At 29.1% G+C, this 17,779-nt stretch overlaps 6 protein-coding genes across 6 annotated transcripts, besides 3 other annotated features; 4 read left to right on the top strand and 2 right to left on the bottom strand.

The window, feature by feature from the left end:
* Positions 1-48: 48 nt before the first annotated feature.
* On the top strand, positions 49-1,161 carry CMU_026780 (uncharacterized protein; the record flags this gene model as incomplete). Its single annotated transcript, XM_002139983.1, has 1 exon — positions 49-1,161. One exon carries the CDS (start codon positions 49-51, stop codon positions 1,159-1,161), a length of 1,113 nt encoding a protein of 370 aa, XP_002140019.1.
* A 32-nt stretch (positions 1,162-1,193) lies between these two features.
* CMU_026770 (uncharacterized protein) lies at positions 1,194-2,075 on the bottom strand (the record flags this gene model as incomplete). Its single annotated transcript, XM_002139982.1, has 1 exon — positions 1,194-2,075. One exon carries the CDS (start codon positions 2,073-2,075, stop codon positions 1,194-1,196), a length of 882 nt encoding a protein of 293 aa, XP_002140018.1.
* A 280-nt stretch (positions 2,076-2,355) lies between these two features.
* Positions 2,356-3,456, top strand: CMU_026760 (uncharacterized protein; the record flags this gene model as incomplete). The annotated part of the gene is made up of 1 exon (XM_002139981.1): positions 2,356-3,456. The coding sequence occupies one exon, from the start codon at positions 2,356-2,358 to the stop codon at positions 3,454-3,456; it is 1,101 nt and encodes a 366-aa protein (XP_002140017.1).
* Positions 3,457-3,593: 137 nt separating this feature from the next.
* Positions 3,594-11,630, bottom strand: CMU_026750 (SET domain-containing protein; the record flags this gene model as incomplete). The annotated part of the gene is made up of 1 exon (XM_002139980.1): positions 3,594-11,630. One exon carries the CDS (start codon positions 11,628-11,630, stop codon positions 3,594-3,596), a length of 8,037 nt encoding a protein of 2,678 aa, XP_002140016.1.
* A 313-nt stretch (positions 11,631-11,943) lies between these two features.
* CMU_026740 (peptidase M16 inactive domain-containing protein) lies at positions 11,944-15,600 on the top strand (the record flags this gene model as incomplete). Its single annotated transcript, XM_002139979.1, has 1 exon — positions 11,944-15,600. The coding sequence occupies one exon, from the start codon at positions 11,944-11,946 to the stop codon at positions 15,598-15,600; it is 3,657 nt and encodes a 1,218-aa protein (XP_002140015.1).
* Positions 15,601-15,650: 50 nt separating this feature from the next.
* Positions 15,651-15,671: a sequence feature (AT_rich).
* Positions 15,672-15,937: 266 nt separating this feature from the next.
* Positions 15,938-15,972: a sequence feature (AT_rich).
* Positions 15,973-16,084: 112 nt separating this feature from the next.
* CMU_026730 (uncharacterized protein) lies at positions 16,085-17,779 on the top strand (the record flags this gene model as incomplete). The annotated part of the gene is made up of 1 exon (XM_002139978.1): positions 16,085-17,779. The coding sequence occupies one exon, from the start codon at positions 16,085-16,087 to the stop codon at positions 17,777-17,779; it is 1,695 nt and encodes a 564-aa protein (XP_002140014.1).
* Positions 17,768-17,779: part of a sequence feature (AT_rich) that runs on past the window's edge.

The raw sequence follows: 17,779 nt of genomic DNA, 5'->3' as shown, positions 1-17,779 counted from the left end.
ACCGGTACACGCCAATAAATAGGGGCAGGAGATATTAAATAAACCTTTATGTCTAATAAGCTTTTTATTTGGAGTAAAAGCGATATAGAGACACTATTTAGTATTGTTGTAGATTTATTTAATGATAAAACTAATAGGGAGGCAATAAGGAAGAAGGTAGGGCTAAGGATGGGAATAAGCTCTAATCCAATCAGTTATGAAGGCGAATTAAATAGTGAATCTAGAAATAAAGTGGGAGTAGTTAAATTTGCATCTTCTAAAGATGATATTATTGGTCAAACGATTGATTCAGTGATATGCAAGAATCTCATTATAGCTTATGTACTACCGGATACTACTGAGAAGTCTCATGTAGTTTATCAGAATATAAGACAGAAAGATCATGTGAAGAGAAAAATAGCTAAAGATATTGGAAATCGTTTATTCACAATATTTTCTTTGAAATTGGCTATTTTTACGGAATCTCTTATTTGTCACTTCACTAATCTTGCTATTGACTCAATTAAGAAGATTAATTCTCAAAATATATTGGATATTTCTTTATTCGCAGATCCATTGTGCTATAAAGGTCCTCTTAAGCTTAACAGTTTGGTGTGCAGTGAATTAGATAAATATGGGATATCTTTATTTAGTGGTTGGCTAGGTGAAGATTTGAGAAGTAAGTTAGTTACCCAAATACAGAAGTATGACTACCAAGCCTTATTTACCAACTATAATACATTAACAGGTTGTTATAAATTAAAAGTTTTGGCTTTACACTCGGCAAAAATTAAAGAGGTACTACTTACTTTTTATAAATCTCTTTGTTCAATTCCATATGAGTTAAATATGAAACTTAAATTAGCTCTACATACTTTGCCACCTACATTTCATGTATTTTCACTATCTCAGGATGATACTTTATGCATCAATAAACAGACAATAGCACCTGGGAGCAAAGTTGCTCTTTTATATTTCCCAAGCAGTGAGACTCTAGCAAAAATTACTTGCACAAGAATCAATGGTGAGAAAGGTAGGGCAACTCCAATATCATTAGAAGTTTCAAATGACAAACTTATTATAGTGAAGTTGATGGAAAATAAATATACGATTAAAGTAAATGGTTCAAATATAATTTATTTTGTTATCATCTACATATATGGCCCTGAAATACTAAAATAATTTGATTATCACCTGGATACTTAAGATATTATTCAAAATTTTGTTTCAGAATTATTACTCCTAAGTATCTCTATATCTTTCCGAATATTTTCAATGATCTCTTTGGTATTGTCAATTCTCTGCTTTACAAAATAAAAATGAGCTGGATATTTTATGGCTCTTCTTTCAGTGATTGTACAAGATATCTTGTCATCAGCTCTATCTAATCTTAAAATCTCAATATCTCTATTAAGTTGTTCCTGAAGTTTTACCAATTGTTTAGTTTTTAGTCTTAAAAGCAAATATACATCAGCTTTAGTGAAGTCGTTATCTAAAAGAATATTCTCTTCGATATTTATATTATGCGACTGTGGAATATAAAATAAATCATCTGTAGTGGTCTGAGTTATTTTTAATGTAGAAATATTTGAAAAACAATTACTATTCAATTCATATTCATCATCAGTATCTTGAATACCAATCTTTTTAACCTTGAAAGAATTATCATCTATAATATTCTCTTGTAGTGTACATATTTTTGAGGTTCTAATACAATTTTCCTTATCTAGAAACTCTTTTTGTCGAACAAATATACTACCTGTATCATCTAACCGATACTCTATGGAGGGTTCTTTATCAAATTTAAGATCTTCAGAAATACAGTGCGGTAGCGCAATGGCACCAATGAAGTAGTTTTCATTTTGTTTCTCCAAGTTGGCGTTTTCATAGTCTTCAGAACTATTTTCAATTCTGGAGCTACCTCTTAAATCAACAACTAGAAAGGAGCCAATTTCTTGAATTTTGTAGTCATTTTCAAAGTAGTTCTGATCATATATCTTTGAGGTCATACCATATATATTGGAATTATATAGAGCAAATAAGAAAGATCTAATAGCACTACTTTTACTTTTTAGAAGATTGAGGAATCGGTTCATATCATCTTTTGGGACATATATCGACTTTAAAGAAAGTACTAGGTTGGTCACATAATATATTTGGTTGAAGTTTTGTTTATGTGGACAAATCTGGAATTAATAGGATACGTCTACATATACTGCATTTCCTTAAGAAGTTTTAGTACTAAGCTGGAATTTACGCAAAATTCTTTAGATATATTGATAACGAATTATCTAAAAAATATTGAAAGTAGAGTTTGGAATTTATAATAGTTCTATAAGGTATACTTTAAGTATAGTATTGGTTATAGCTGACTTAATGTTACCACCAAAAAATATAGAGTTATTTGGTAAAAGCACAAATAGCAACTTACATGTAAATCAAAATGAACATAGTAAATATCAGAGTGTTAATTGGGATGATGACTATTTAATATTAGAGTACAAGGATGAATATGACAAGTCAGTGGAAGAAGTACAATTACCTATATGTAGTAAAAATCAGTATTATATATTTGACAGGAATGATTACTCTACTAATCTGAAATACTCTGATTCAATATATGAGTTAATTCCTTGTCTTTCATCTGTGTCATCATTATGTGAGTTGGCTACTGATAAGTTACTCAATATCTTGTCAATGGCTACATCTATTATAAAACAAATTGTAAAGCAGAAAGATTTAAATATTGAAACTTGGGACATTAGAAGGTTTATAATTCATGAACTACAGGATATAAAGAGGGGTATAATTGATATCTTAAAATTCAAGATGGATGATATTAAAAGTCAATGTAGTTTCATATATAGTTCTAGCTTGGACATATTCAACATATTTCGGACTGATTTACATAATAATGAAGAGGATTATATAAGCGATGATTTATATACAAATATTCGTCTAGATTCAAATGGAGTTAAAGAAGTGAGCGATTTTATATTTCAAAGTGATGATGGATCTGTATATAGTGAAATAAATAGAAGTGGTCTTTGCAGTAAGATACAGTTATCAGATATAATTGAAGATGGAGAATTACTTAATAATATTAGTGGGAATGACCAAATTCATACATTAGAGATAGAAAGTAAGCTTAGAGTAATTAAGGATTCAATAATAAAAGATATAAGTGAGGATTTGGGTGACATTAATGACAAGTATCTAGGTAGTGAGGGTAGTAGTGAGGATAATAATAGCATTATCAGTGAATGCAAGTCTGATATATCTCTAAGATCAGAACCTACAATTAAGAATACCACCATACAATCAAGACCAAAGAGAGCTGGAACTGTAGTTGATGTAAAGTTGGAGTCTGATAAGTCGAAAAATAAGAGCATTCGTCTGATTGAAGCTTATAAAAACATCTTAAATACTGAAAGTAAGGAAAATATTGGTTGTAATGAGGAAAATTATAGTATTTAATTAGAAATTACTCGGATTTTACAGAATTAGGTTAAAATTTAATTTTTTTTTCTTCAGATCCAACATGAATTACATTTCTATACTAAATGCATTTAAAGTAATTTTATGTGTAGCTTTAAGTTAATAGTAGTCCTATATTAATTCATTCTTCCAAGGCAGTTTGGAGCTCCACAATAGCAATAGATCTTTTCAGATTCTTCCTCTAAATTGAACTGATAATCGTAAGTAACCTCTTCATCTGGTTTAATTTCAGTTTTTGAAAAAATAACAATATGCTTGTTCCCGTCATCTGAAGTAATTACCTTGCAGACACAATTTGGCTGGCAGCAATGGTTCATAAATCTTGCTAAATTCCCACAGTTTGTGGCGTCAATAACGCGATGTTCATCTAGTCTGAACATATAACAGGATCCATCTCTTTGGCCTTCTTGTTCATAAATTTTTTCTCTTTTATCTGCAACACTATTTCTTATAACTTCTCCAACATATTCTACAATAGGCTCATTTGGATGAATACATTCTTTAGCAAATAATCCATAACCATGGATTTTGGATTTCTTAACATCGAGACGTTTATCTGGAGGCAAAGATTCTAAGTATCTATATGCCATAGCTGGGGTCATATCTTCAGCTTTAGTTCGACGTCGTGATATTCTATTACTAATATTCAGAATGTTTGAATGTTTAAATGTATTATTCAGTATAATATCTGAATCACTGTTTAATGAAGTTTGTAACAGTAGTATAGAGTAGCTATCTTCGCATATCTTTTCACCATTGTGTTCTACTTCTCCTAATGCTAATGGGTAATATCTTTCATCCAGACTTGCTGAGATTCCTTCAAAGTCAATATTTGAATTTACATGACTTACCCGATGATTAGACCATAAATAAGGGTTGACAATATCGGCAGGAGAATTTAAAATAAGTTCATTTATATAGTATTTGTATAAAAGAGGTGGTACCAAGTCGTTAATGAACTTTTCATTTAGACCAAAAAAGGTTAAAGCATCTTTACTTTCTATATTTGTTGAATTATTTATTGAATCTTTCAAGTTCTTGTTGTCTAAGTTATATATACTTTGCTCACAATTACTTGAATTACTTTTAAAATTGGAATCTTTATACTTATCTTCTATTTTAAAAATTAAATCTTGTGCAATTTCAGACAGTTCTGTGTTACTTAGGTCTTCAGTATTATCCATTGTAGAAAATTTAAGAAAGTTATTATAAACTTCATTGATATTGCTTCCATAAATAAGGGGAATTTTCATAAGTCTTATTATATTTTCGTTATTTGAAATAAAAGAGCTATTTTCAATCTCAATATCTTTAGCAATCTTTGGTTTAATTTCAAAAATATACCTTGAATAGTCTCTATTCTTTTCTACTCTAGAATATTTCTCATCTATCTCAAGTGAGTTATTAATTAATCCCCAAAAATATGGGTCTGGTAACCATTCTATTGAGAATATAAGTCTTCTGTTTTCATTCAAGTTTTTGCCACTAAATTGATCGCTGATACTCAATAAAAACTGAGTCATTTTCTCATTACCAAATTTTTTACTTAGTAATTTTGGCATATACCAAGTTCTTATTGCTTGATACCCAGACATAAAGTAACTATATTTCCCAATATTTAGTTTATTTGTAATTTTCCCAAGGTTTACTAGTAACAAATTGGGATTGACTTGAATTCCATAAGCTGACCCTTCAAAAATTCTCGAGTAGTTGGAGTTTTTTGGATTCAAATATATCCTTTTTTTCAAGGTATATTCTGATATATTTCTTATTATTTCAGCTAGTAGTTCAAGATTGGAATTTTCCTGTAAAATCCCTTTTTTTCTTTTATATAAAATCATATTAATATACTGAATGAATTTATATAGTGCTGAATGAATTAAATTGGATTCTTGTTTATCTATTTCCAGCTTTAATTTAATATTTATTTGAGCTTCATTATACAAAAATGGATATAAATGTTCAAAGTCCTTTGTTTCACAAGAGTCTTGTGGTTCTAAAATCTTAACGTGAACAGATAGTAAGCGAGCAAGTGCATACCATATTCCACCTGATAGACCTTCCGTTGTATTGTAATAAAATTCGGTTGGGACTATGTAATTATCTTGTAAGTGATTACTTTGATCTTTATTATTAGATAGTATGTTATCTGATATTCTCACTGGCTCTACAATATGTTGATATTGGCTCCAGCATTGTTGACACCATACACGGCGATATTTTATTCTTGGAATTATCTTCATTACAAATTTATCCAAACTACTTGCAGAATTTTCTTTTTTCTGAGGACTTTGTAAATCTTCATTATTGTTAATATTTGTAAATTTAGAGTCATCTTTACTTATAAAATTGCCTATATAATTCTCTGATCTCACTTCTTCCTTACTCAAATTACCACAATATATGTCACCATATTTAGTGCCAATATCTGAAATTTTTACTTTTGAAGCCTCATATAAATATTTAGCTTCTTGTAATGTATAGTTTGAGTTTTGAAGAATACATATTAAGTGAAAATATGCCATGCACGAGTCATTCCCAGAACATTTAATAGTAGCTCCAAGTTCTTTACAGATGCAACATCTAAGGACTTCCATTTCGTTTATTGTTACAATCAGGTCATTGGTCTGAATATGTAGTGGATTTGATAGCAATGGCCAGTTTGTAACTCCAAAGGTTCTGTGCCACTTTTTAATATTTGGAGTTGTTGATGGGTGATCACCATTTATTAATGAAGTTTTGTGCACATCATTGTTTACATCAAAATATGATTCATATCCAACTCCGACAGAGTTTAAGATAGGTTCTAAAATAAATGGTAGTGACCAGAGTATGCATTCTTTATGTAAAAAGTATGAATCCAAGAATTTTATCATAGGTCCCAAAATATAATTCTCACTACTTAGTTTACAAAAAAAACACATTTGAATGTTTTTCATTTCTGAATTAACCTGATATTTTTTTGTAGTTGATATAAATAGTAGACTATATAGTGAAACTAGAAGAGATGAAGACTCATTTACTAGTAGCATATTTCCATGACTTAATTTGGGATATTCCTCATTAGTTTTATATTCACTTTGTCCAATACCAAAATATAGAATATCTAAACTTCGCAAGTAATTATTCATAAATTTAATTCCAGTACTAATAACATCTTTTATTTTATTATGATTGCAACTGAACACTTGTGCATTGGGATTATTGTATAAACCTAAATTTGTAGAATTAGTGTTATTTTTGTTGAAAAGCAAATTTTTACTTAAATCTTGTGTATTTTGGATCTTTAATTGATTTTGATTTAGAAGAAATCTTCTGAAAGAACTCATAATAGCTAAAATCATGCCAATATCTATACGGGCTTCAAGTATAATACTTGCTATAAAGTGATCATAGTTGAAATTAGAGCTAGACCCATATATATTTAACAGTATTTTTACATAATTATTTAAGAAATCAACTTGTTGTTTGCAACTTGGATGCCATAGTTGATTTGTATATTCTTGGTTATATTCGTAATCACATTTGATATTAGGTTTTTTTATATCTTTGTTTTGCAATACTACGGCTTCAATATTTGAAATAATGTTCTTAAATAAATGGCTGGAAATTGTTGTAACTGGTAAACCAGGTATTAAGTAACGTAAATAATCTATTTTTATTGCGAATGTTTCCATACGACCACTTCCAACATAGTATGTGTACCACTCAATAAAAGGAGTTCTTGTTGAATATATTAATTCTTCAAAAAAAGGTGAATCAAAATATTTTGGAAAAATAGAATTCATACATGATTGTAAAGTGTTATCATCAACTTTATTGAGGAAAGTATTCAATTTAAAAATATTTAGGTTATTCGCAGCTGTATTAAGAATTGCATTAACACAAGGTTCCAGTAAAATCCGAGTTATAATACGAATATCCTCAGTTAATATATTGCGATATTGCACTGTAGATAACAGTGATGACAGTGCTACAGGAAATCCCGAGTTATTTGTCTTAATTGACAAGGTATTCCTGCAATAAGAGCATATATATGGCAAGTTTAACGTACATAATTGATTATTGAAACAAAGATCTGCTAAGTCGTTGTGCTGAGTTGCTAAAACTGGCCTTGAGCATAAATCACATATTAAAACATTCCCTTGGTTAATTGGGAACTGAAATTCATCAAAATCTATATTTACAAGGTAGTCTAACATTTTCGGATCCTTAAAGTATCTCTTATAGTCTGTATTTTGGATATCTTTCAAAATATTTTGAAAATATTCGAAATATTTATCTTTAAAGTATATATATTCCATTCTAGATCTAACTAGTTGAACATTAAAGTTTTTATTGTAGTTTTTTCTATTCATGATGCAATAATTACACATATACCAGGCATCTGTCACATATTGGTAGTATCCTTCTTCATTAATTGCTGAAATTGGGGTATGTATCAAAGCAGTCGATATGTCTGAGCCTCCTGGACAGGATATCACTGACCACAAGCATATGTAATCGTTTTCTTTACTTTTATCAGCTTTTAGATCATCTCCATTATTTGTTCCTCTTAATGGTTTTCTTTTATTAATCCATATACAAGAATAATGGGCTAATTTGTTACAGCTTAAACACTTTAAAATAGGTTCTTCACTAGCTATTTTATTGCATATGCAACACATATTACAGGAGTTACAGGTATAAGTACAAATCCCACTAGATAATTCATTGTAGTATTCTCCACCTGCACATTCCCAATGTATACCTTCGCCACATTTGTTACAATAAATCAACTTTTCAAATTTAAGATTGCATTTAGTACATTTCTGGTTTTTTGGGAAAAAAGTTTCAATACCTTTTTGGCTTAGTTTAGAGAATATGTCACTCGAATAATCATATTGAAAACTTAGCAATTTATTAATAACTTGATTATCCTGTATAAGTTCTAAATTAGATCTTTTTTTATTTAAGTTCTGACACTTTATAGTTTTAGGGGTAAGATTATTGGAAATCAATAATTCTCCATTACATTGAATAATATCAGGTTTTATCTTTGATATCCTCATCTCCATGTTAGGATCTACAAGTTTTATTTTACTACATAAATCTTCAAGAATTTTAAGATATTTATATTCAGCGTCATTATTTGAAATTTCTGTACTTTCGTTTTTAAAAGAACCTCCATTGTTATTAGCTGCTTCTGATGATATAACAGAACTTGTATTTAGAATAAGTTTATTATTTAATATTTGAATATCAGATATGATCTGATTAGAATTTTCAATAGACAAATTTATATCACTTGATTTAAGTAATGTCAGAAGTGTTATATCGGTTTCACTTTTAGATAAATCTGAAAATATTTGTTTTAGTGTAGTATTTCCAAATAAAACTTGATAGAGACTAACACACTTTTTTAGTAAGTTACTTGCTAACTTAAATATTCTGTGATTTGGCATATGAGATATTTGAGCATTATGTATAATCCTTAATATATCCCTTAAAAATTCATACTCTTTCTCATCAGTATAGTAGTCACTTTTAATTCTCTCTGCAATTGTAATAAAATCCATGGGAATTTTAACAACTTTCCAATAATTTTGATAGCTTGAGGGTGGTACAACATAGAAATCTTTGTGTTTATCTATACAAAATAAATAATCTAATATTTTCTGATATTTTGGTTTTTTTTCATTGCTTCTACATACTGGACAATGATATGATACTGAAGGACTTTTCAATACTTCTATTGAATTTATTAAGTTAGTATCACACTCTGTATGAATCCAAAATCTGCATGTGTCACATTGTAACCAGTCTCCATCCCAAGATGATGACCAAATCTGTCTACATATAGCACAATATTGACCTTTTTCGAAACCACGACAGCATCGAATACAGCTAGTGAATGTAGTATCCCAAGCAGCATAATCCATAAAATTGTGGTCTCTATAACCACAATGACTACAGTAGCAGCAAGTTGAACATTTAAAGTATTTTTTTTCAGCTATTAAAGGTGGAATAAATGGGTTAGAGCAGCTTCCATGAAATCCTACATGGCATATATTGCATAAAACATAATTCTCCATTCTACTTGGTATTTGCTTGTATAATATAGATCTATTTGGCAATTCTGTAGATTTTAGAAGTTGGGGAATATTCTTTAGTGGTTCTTTACAGTAAATACATTCTAAACAGTCAGAACAAATATATCGGAGCATATCATCAGGTGGATGGGTACATTCATCCCTGTATATATAATCTGAAACTCTTGCATTACATTTATGAAGGGTAGATAAAGGAATTGTGCTATTATCATTACATAAATTTGGCATATTTTCACTTATAAGTGAGTTTTCATTGGTTAAAAGTGAACTCTCTATTTCCTTATTAGAATAATCTTGATAAACATCACTATCTTGCAAATTCCCTTCATTATTTTGAGAGTCTCTCAATAAGTTATTATTAATAGCATTAATAATACTATTATCTAGATTTTCTGTTTCATTTAATGCATCTTTATTCCCTTCGGTTCTATCAATTTCGTCATCACTATCTTTATTTTCTCCATTATTCTCTTTTGTATATACATCACTAAACACATTATATTCTCTTTTCTTTATCTTCTCTAAATTAAATTCATCATTAATATCTTCTTTTTCACACTTTATATGATTGTCTATATTTTCAAGTACCAGAGGTGACAGCTTATTTCTTTTTTTATAACGATAAGTACGACAAAATAATTTAACTTGGTGATCAGCAATTAGCTGTCCCATTTTATTGGGAAGTTTCATTAAAAGTCTCCTAATAGTTGTATGGGACATCATATAATTATCTGTAATGACCTTAGTTACTTCAGGAGGAAGTATTTTCTCCATTTCATCTACATCAACTAAATCATAAGGGAGTTGTCCCCCAAGAAATGGATTCTTAGACCCAATTCCTATATAATTAATATCTGAACCTCCTTTTTTCTTAACTATTCTATCTAACTTATTCACATTATTATGGGGATCTGATTTTTTTGTTACAATAAATTGTTTCCATAACCATCGACGCTCACGAATATAGTTTCTATGAAATTCTGCTTCCTTTAATAAACTCTTTTTTGTCCTATTACAAAAAGGAATCAAAGTTTTCTTACTAGGATTTCTTATATCTTCATATATACTTTGTTCATTAATACAATTTTTGTGTAATTTGAAGTTACACCTATAGCAACTTGGTATTTGTAAAGAATCACTTAATACATTATATGATGTATCTGTTTTTTCTTTTGTGTTCTCTGATAAAAATTCGAAATTTAAGTTATCAAGATTATTAAATTTGCAATTAGAATATATAGAATTACTGGTGTTTTCTTCAATAAAGTTCAATTTGTTATGAACATCTTTTAATATTATAGATTCTGATTTTACACTATCAAAGTGTAGCTTATTATTGTATTCTTCGCTATTTAAAGTTACAAGCTCACTGTTCTCCTTATCACATTTTAAGCTGCAAATAAAACAATCTGAATGGGTGTTAGATAAATCTGGTGAATTATTATTTAAGGATGTTTCCATAGCTTTAGTAAAAATAGGAGATGTTTCATAATATTTCAAAGTAATTGGATTTGGTTCAAACCAGCCTCTATCTATTGAATAAGGAGACAATACTAATTCATCAATTTGAGCACAAGCAGGAGGTGAGTTTTCAGATGTAATAAGATATTTCCATCCATGGGAATCAGTACAGATTTTATCTTGACTAATTGGATAGGGATATTTACTAGAATTTGGTGCAATAAAGAAGTGTATAAAGAACATTCTAAATTTGGGATCCCAGTACTTTATTATCCCTTCTATCCAATTAAAAGCATCAGGTGAGTTACTTGATCTTGATTTAAAGGATTTATGACGTGAAACAGCTATCCGACACCTAAATCCAATATATCTAAAGCCATCTTGAGCACTTTTAACGTCAACTGAACTTAATTTTATACTAGAATTATCAATATCATTAAGTTTCACATATATCTCTATTAACTTTGAATTTACACTAGATTTGTCGCATTGACTAGAATATGATCTATTTATCCTTAAGTTTGATTTTTTTCTTAGTTTTCTAGTACCTTTTCTAACTTCATGGTCTGGTTTATTCCTGCCACTCCTTTTCTTTTGCATCTCAGCAAGTACTTAAGCCATATGTGTGCCTCCTCACTAATACCTCCTTTTTACAGCGGTAAATATTAGTGCTTAAAGACAATGAAACTTAGTCTTTTTCAATGCGCTACAAAATTTCCTTTGAATTTATCAATATTTGCACTTTTATATGAGATATAAAGTCACTAATTTGGAATTTTTGATATAGTATGACTTTCTTTTGAGCTATCTTATCTAATTGACAAGTAAATAAGCTTTTTCTATCTTCAAACTTTGGTACTTACAAAACATAGCTGGTTATTTAAAATATTTCGAAGTGAATTTAACAATTGAAATGAGTATGAATACTAACTTCTGTTTAATAGAATCTTTAAATATAGAAGATTATGCAAGGCTGGAATTTTACCAACACAATAGTGGACTAGTTGTAGTTTTAATGAAGGAAAATCTCAAGACTGGGCCTCCATATAGAAACTTCAGCGTAACCTTTATAACTGAACCTTATAACGATATGGGAATACCCCATGCACTTGAGCATATGTTATTTTTTGCAAGCGAAAATTTTCCATATAATGGAATAATTACAAAAATTGCAAATAGATTTCTTGTTCCAGTAGTTAATGCATTCACTCATTACGATTATACATCGTATGTTTTGGAATGCATTGGAGATGATGGGCTTTATACTTTAATGGAAATATTTCTGGATCATGTAATCATGCCTAAATTCTCCCAAGAAAACTTTTTAACAGAGGTTGTTCACATGGATGAAAATGGCGAATATCATGGGGTCGTATATTCTGAAATAACTGCTAGTGAAAAGAATATTCATGGAGTTATTGATAGTTTGGTTCCTTTTTATACATATTGTGACTTGAATATGAGTTCTGTATCAAATATTAACTTAGGTTCTTCCTCAAGCTTAAATCACAATAATTATGATAAGAATGATCCATTTGGATTATACAATAAAATAATATCTGAACATAATGGGGGTTCACCGTATATATTTCCATGCTCAGGAATAACTAGAAGCCTTATGAATTTGAAGTTAGAGGATATTAAAAAGTATCATGAAAAATATTATAAATGGAATAATGCATTTGTTTTTATTTCTGGTAACAATATTGATAACTCACAAATATTCAGTATTATTCAGAAGTGTATTGACAGGACATATAAGTGTATGGAGTTAGACACACTTAATACAGAGAAGAATATTTATGTAGAACATACATCACAAATAGAGCCCAGTGAAAAGCATCATTTAAATAAAATACCAAAGATTTCTCTAGCTAATCGTCCACAATACTTTATGGAGATCCCAAAAAGAGAATCTCCTATAGAAGTAACTATTCCATATTCTAGTGAAGATGAGGAAATGGGATATATTTTTATGACATGGCTAATTGGTAAATATGAAAATCTTGAAGAGACAGCTGCAGTTTCATGTCTACTTCATTATCTGTGTATTGGAAATGAATCTCTATTTATCAAGAAGTTAGTGGATAAGCTTGGAATTTGCTCTGACATAGATATAGAAAATATATCTAATAGATATCGTTACCACTATATTTCACTCGAATCTGTTAATCTTGACTATTTCGATTTAGCCATAAGTACAGCAAAAGAAATCCTTATTGAAAGTCAGAAAGAAGAGAATTTTGATTTGGATAGGATTAGATGTAAAACTGAAGGACTTTATTACGAGTATCTATCTTCACTTGAAAATAAAGGTCCTAGTATAATTAATGAACAATTAATTGGTTTTGTTGCTTATAGTATGAAACCTGAGTTATTGAATAGTATATGTAATTTTCATTTTATTTATAAAGGCCTATTAGAAAAGGATTCAAAGTATTGGTTGATGTTATTGAGGAAATTTTTTAATCCTGATAGCTTTAATTGCATTAAGTTTGTTCCAAGCTTAAAAGCTACTGAATTTACTGAAAATCAATATAGAGAAAAGAAACTCCAAAATATTAATTTACTAAAAAGTGAAGGGTTACTTAAAAATAAGAAGCAAATTCAAGATGCTATTGAATACAATAGTAAACAAATGCCACCAATGCATATTATTGAGTCTTTTGAGCTATCAAAATTTACCGAGGTTTCTCTTAATAAAGCTTGCATTTATACTAATATAGGAAACAATACATCATGCAGAAATAACTTGAAATATTTGGATGAAAATTCCAAGGATTCTGGTAGTAGTAAAAAAGAAATAAGCACCCTTAATATACTTAATAATCCATCCGATAATTTAGTAAATTTTAAAGTTTTAGATGAAGATTTTTACTGTACATATTGTTTATTAGATTCTCCTACTTCAAAATTTGCCCATTTACAAATTAAGTTTAACATTCCAGACTATTTCACTCCATATCAACGAGTTCTCACTACTCTTATTGTTGAGCTCTTCTTTCAGACATCTGTTAATATTGTTGAGCCTTGTGACAAAGTTAATACAAGTTATACAAATCATATATATTTACCGAAAATTCCAGAATATGGTTCCTATGTTGAATTTGATAAATTTGATCAGCTACTTTCTACATTTTGCATACATCACAATGCCAGCATTGGAAATAACTCTTTGATGGAGTTTACAACTATTACTAACCAGATTGAAATAAATTGGACAACTTCAATTGAATATATTTGCGAATCTTGTATATTAATATTGAGTGGGATTTGTGGAATGGATATTACATCCTCTAGAATATCTACAATATCCAGACGTCTTAAAAGTACTATTGGTGATATGAAACTTGATGAAGTTACAATTGCTACTTCAGTATCAAATGCTCTATGTTATAGTTCCAATTCTTCTTTAAATTTATCTAGCATTCCTTGTACTGAGAAAATAGTAAAATACATATTATCATCACCTGAAAAATATTTGGCTGATATTATTAGTACTTATGAACTTCTTATTGACTCTTTCTTTTCAAGCAATGTAAGAAACAAATTCTTATTTTTTGTAATTGCCCCTAAACACTGTACTCCTAATAATCTCCCAAGGTACTTAATACCTAAAGGCAGTATACCATTTCATGGAAATAAATCTAACCAAATATCTATACCAATAAAAGAAGATTGTGAAGTGAAAAAAAAACTTGTGGCAGTTTCATCTTTAAAATACTCAAATCTTAATCTATCACTCCCATGGAATTTGATTCCCACTTTAATGCCATTACAGACTAGTCAAAATCTAGGTAAAAATAATATTGATATGCCATTAAAAAAGTATGGAAATATTATATTCCTTAAATTACCCAGTGTAAGCTCTTCATGTGTGATACAGACTGCAAATATATACTCTCTGGATGGGACTTTTTTACCAAATGAGACTCACTTCTATAATCCAAATATACCTGCTCTTTGTATACTAGTTGATTATTTTTGGCATGATGATGGTCCACTATTTAAACTTATCCGTGGAAGTGGAATTGCATACTCTGGTTCTTTTTCAATTTGTTTAGTTACTGGAAAACTATTCAATTGTATTTGTGAATCAACATCACTTGCTAGATGTTTAGTTACCACTTGGGACTTATTAGAAGATATGATTGAATCATGCGATAAATATATTGATTTAGATACTGCTAAGAGATATGCAGCTTTAAACTTTATATCTGATCATAAGAGCTTTTCCAAATGGGGAAAAGATATTAGTTCTAATCTAAACTATGGAATACCACCCTCTTATGATGAGTACATGATATCTCAATTTTCAAAAGTCACAATGGACGATATTAATCGAGTTGCAAAAAGATATTTACCTTTACTTTTACCCAGGAATATTTTGAATAGCATGCAGTGCAGTACAGTATCCATGTGTGGAGATCAAAACTCTGCTAATGAGGTGAAAAAGATGTTTGATAGTGATTATCCTCATATTAAAGTCAATTTTCTAACATATAGCCAATTTTCAAATGCACTAACATCTACCAAGACATTTCTAAATATAATAGATGACAATAAATGAGCAATAGGTTAGCATACAAAACGACCAGTAATATTTGCATGCATGCATGCAAATTATTATATAATTTAATACAATTACTACAATTTAAAAAAGTTACTTTTGACATGGAATTTGTCTTTAAAATATCAAGGTGATAGTATAATAGTGACTATAATAAACTAGTTTATTTGGGATTTACTAGTTATAGTAGTAACTATCTATTCAATGATAATATATGGAAATGTGGTTTATAGTGATTTTTGTATCAAAAAATTATAACTTTTATTAAGCTTACTTATAGGTCATCTCTGCAAATAAAAAAAATTGTCGAGATATAGATATATTGATAAAATTTGTCTTATATTTTAGATTTTATATAAATTTTAAAATATTCGAATGATGTAAATTTAATGTTTCTACTTTATAGGCTTTGAGCGGGTTTATGCAATACTTGGCGGATATTTGCAAGCTTTTGTAGACTATCGATTATCGAGTATCACAGAAAATGATTAGATTCCCATTTGGCTATGCAAGACAATTATACAGTAGAAGAACATGTCTAGTTCTAAATTGTTTACATCTTAAAAGGAGTTATTTTAATATTTGTATTATTGGTTCTGGACCTTCTGGATGTTATGTTGCCAAGGGTCTAATAAAAGAATCATGGACTTATAATATTCCTATAAAAATTGATATAATAGATTCTCACAGTAAACCATATGGTTTAATAAGATATGGGGTGGCTCCTGATAATACTGATATAAAGGACATGATGAATGAATTAGATTATTCATTATTTAGGAAATATCCTGACATAGTCAAGTTTTGGGGTGATATAACTGTTGGGCATGATTTGACATTGAAAGATATTCGAGATTTATATGATGTAGTAATTCTTGCTGTAGGTGGATGCCAAGATTATATATCTCTAAAATTACATATAAAGGTTAATTCATATAATAACAAATTAATCAATGAGAAAGTTGGGGGGATATTTCCAGCTAGAGATTGGGTACTTTTCTATAATTCTCACCCTTATTTTAAAGAAATGTTATGTGGTAGTCAAACAAACTCAAGATATATGCCACTATATTACAACTTGAAATTCCCAATAGAAGAGATAGAAACAAATTTAGATTCAACATCGAAAGTAGAAATAGCACAAACAAAAGGGACAAACTTATCCAAATATAATAATCAATCTGAAACCACAAAATTTATTGCAAAATCACAGAATTATGGATACTCTATTGATGACTTGAAAAGATCAATAATTACAAGTTCAAATGATCGTAATGCTATTATTATTGGAAATGGGAATGTTTCACTAGATATAGCACGATTAATGTCGTTTTATAATTATAACGAATTGAAAGAAAACAAATATGTAAACCCACATTATATGAGACTTTTTGATTGTAAATTGTTGGAATCTCCATTATTTAACAATATTTATGTAATAGGTCGTAGAGGATGGGTACAAACTTCTTTTACTACATCAGAATTAAGACGTTTTATATATAAATCTACATTAAATTCAAGATATAATAATATTAGAGTAATGATGTCTAAGGAAGATTTCATACTATCTCAAAATGAATCGAGTGTTGTAGAACTTACTTCAAGAAATATAAATCCGAGGAGATTAAATAAGATAAAAGATATGATGTATAAGATGGTTGAAAATTATTTAGAATATAAAACTGCAGGAAACCAAGATCCTTCCAAAATAAATGTAATATTCAAATATCTACAATCACCAATAAACATTATTACAAAAGATATGAAATTGAAAAGGGAAGAGAATAATTTAGTTAAAATGCCATTTATATCTGGAGTTGAATTTGTCCGTAATGAATTAATAGGTTCACCTTTTAACCAGAAAGTAACTCATATTTATAATAAGAAAAGCTTTTTACCTTGTCAACTTTTGATTATTTCTACTGGATTTAAGCCTGATATCCGCCAAGTATACTTTGGGAGCAATTTATATAGTGATGAATATAAAGAACAGTTAAATTTAGGTGCTCCTCCTGTGTTTCATTCTGGTTGGATGAGCTCTAATAGTAAAGGTGATATTTCGTCAACTATATTACAGTCTTTAGAATTAGCTAAACAGATTATTAACTATTTAAGAACTAAAAAGCCAAAATTCAACAGTTTTCAAATAAATGATAAATTAGCTAGGAAAAATTTTTAA

This window comes from Cryptosporidium muris, genomic scaffold (assembly GCF_000006515.1).
Source record: "Cryptosporidium muris RN66 scf_1106632353999 genomic scaffold, whole genome shotgun sequence".
NCBI classification, from domain to species: Eukaryota; Apicomplexa; class Conoidasida; order Eucoccidiorida; family Cryptosporidiidae; genus Cryptosporidium; species Cryptosporidium muris.
This window is presented reverse-complemented; position numbering and strand designations above follow the sequence as displayed.